Here is a 2,255-nt window from a genome sequence, read left to right as displayed (position 1 = left end):
GTGTGTGTGTGTGTGTGTGTGTGTGTGTGTGTGTGTGTGTGTGTGTGTGTGTGTGTGTGTGTGTGTGTGTGGTATTCCTCCTGTTTTTTTATTCTGCGTGGAGAACAAGGGACAAAAAAAAACGAATTTATTTCATTGCAATACTTATAATAATGATGATGGCTCCAGCTCTGAGAGAAGGCGCGGTTTGTGGTTGATCGTAGTGGAAGCGGCTAGAAGAAGCGGCGTGGTCGGCCGTGTCTCCGGACTTGCTCTCTGTGCGTGCAATGCAAGCAAGGGCGCCACCGTCTCCTATTCTCTCTCTTTTCTCACCCATGCCTTTGAGCAGCGTTGACGCCCCCCCCCCCCAATCTCAGCCGCTTCCAGTTGGTGGTTGCGGTGGCAGGGCGGGCTGGCGGCAATGAAGGGTATGGCAAGGAGACGCAAAAGGAAATCGCTCCTCCTGCTACTGTTGATTGCTGTCGCCGCGCTTTGGATGCTCCTCATGCACTTCACATTGTGGACGATGGAGCGCCGGAAGGCGTCTAATCCGGCGGCGGCGCCGGCGGTGGCAGGAGCTGCTGCCCAGGAGGCAACGGGTGTCTTCTCAGCCGAACGCGCGCCAGTGCCCAAGTCGACGCCTCAGGTATGGGCGCTGGGGAAGTTGATGGAGTTAGGGTACGAGCGAGAAACACACTTTGACCTGGACAGCCGCACTGCGTGGCGTTGGTCGAACGGGTCCTGTCCAATGGCCGCAGCGGGCGTCCGGCCGCCCGTGGCGCGAAACCGCCACGCTCCCATCGCCTACCTCACATTCATCTCCAACGAGAAGTTTGTGGATGGGGCCTTGGTGCTCGGGGCGTCGCTGCGCAACACCTCCCGCTTTCTGCGGCACGGGGTGGCGGACCTAGTTGTCATGGTCACTGCCAGCAGAGTCAGCGCGGCGTCGAGGAGACGGCTGCTTAGCGACGGCAGATACACGCACGTGTTTGAGGTCCCCTCGCTGGCGGAACGCGTCCACGCGACGTCGGGCCCTTTTCGCGACACCTTAGACAAGATCTACATGTTTAACCTCACCATGTATGAGAAGCTTGTCTTTATGGATGCCGACATGATTGCGATACGGAGCATGGATAGACTCTTCTCACGGCCCAAGGTGCGGAGCCCAGAGTACGTGGCGGCGGTGGGAGGCAAAGGCTACTTCCAGACCGGCATGATGATCATCATTCCCACGCAGGAGATGTTTAACTGCGTCTACGACAGGCTGCTTCAGGGGGCGCCGCCAAACGGGCGTCGCTTTATCGGTCACGCGGCTCGTGACGGGGCGCTGCTGCGGGACGTCTTCCAGACCCGGTTCTACCCGATAAACCCAATGTACAGCCGCAACCTCAATCCCCGGTATCGCGTGGATGTGAAGATTCCTGGCGAGGGGACCATCGTGGCCGTTCACCTGCGTGGCATAATAAAGCCGTGGTTCGACCGGCGGCTGCCAAACTTGCATACCACACTTGGCAAGAAGGAGTTTGGCTTCACCTACCTGCATTGGTGGACCTTGTACGAGGAGGAAGTACACAAAAAGAGTGCCTACTACTTGAAGGCGCTGCAGATGCAATCGGAGGGACGCGCACCAGGCTCTGAGTTCGTTGTAGTGGACGGCGTCGCGTTTGGGACGAATGACACAAGTGCGAATGGTGCGCCTATCTCGCCCCTGACACATGTGTGGATGCAGCGGCACTCCAGGGAAGCGTACACGCAGCTTCTGTCGTCCGAGGACAAGCGGCGACGCAACCGCACACTTCCCTCCATGCAAAAAATTCCTAGCCCGGCCTTTGGTCTCTCATGCGATGCCGTGTGTGCCCAACGGGGGCTGCGGTGTGCCCCTGAAGCGCTGTACTTTACCTCGCTCAACGACTGCGAGGAGCTGCGGTCGGTGTTCGGTTGCAGCCGGTGTGAGCTGGGCGTCTACTGGCGGCCGCACCCCGGGAATGACTTCCCCGCCGTGGAGGCGGTCTCGCGGGAGGTGGAGGACAGAGGGGGCCAGAGGTATAGGCGGCGGCGGAGGAACCCGGCCACGCTTGTGTGCCGCTACAACTACTTGCGCGATGCGCGGGGGCTTCCCAACTGCACGGCGAGCCACCCGACGACTCGTCGCTACTGCCCCTGCGTGCCCGCCCCGTGAGACACGAAGTGCTCCCTCCCCCCCTGAAGTCTTGTGCGACGCGCCACCGCCCGCTTCCCCCCTCGCCCTCCTCTCTCTCTCTCTCTCTCTCTCTCGT

General features: G+C 60.3%; 1 protein-coding gene across 1 annotated transcript, besides 2 other annotated features; it reads left to right on the top strand.

The window, feature by feature from the left end:
• Positions 1-71: a microsatellite.
• A 338-nt stretch (positions 72-409) lies between these two features.
• On the top strand, positions 410-2,158 carry Tco025E_07403 (putative glycosyl transferase; the record flags this gene model as incomplete). Its single annotated transcript, XM_029374269.1, has 1 exon — positions 410-2,158. The coding sequence occupies one exon, from the start codon at positions 410-412 to the stop codon at positions 2,156-2,158; it is 1,749 nt and encodes a 582-aa protein (XP_029225691.1).
• Positions 2,159-2,228: 70 nt separating this feature from the next.
• Positions 2,229-2,253: a microsatellite.
• Positions 2,254-2,255: the final 2 nt, after the last annotated feature.

Source organism: Trypanosoma conorhini, assembly GCF_003719485.1.
Source record: "Trypanosoma conorhini strain 025E chromosome Unknown Tco_14.4_contig_00569, whole genome shotgun sequence".
NCBI classification, from domain to species: domain Eukaryota; phylum Euglenozoa; class Kinetoplastea; order Trypanosomatida; family Trypanosomatidae; genus Trypanosoma; species Trypanosoma conorhini.
The sequence above is the reverse complement of the archived record's forward strand: the minus strand, read 5'-3'. Positions and strand labels throughout refer to the sequence as shown.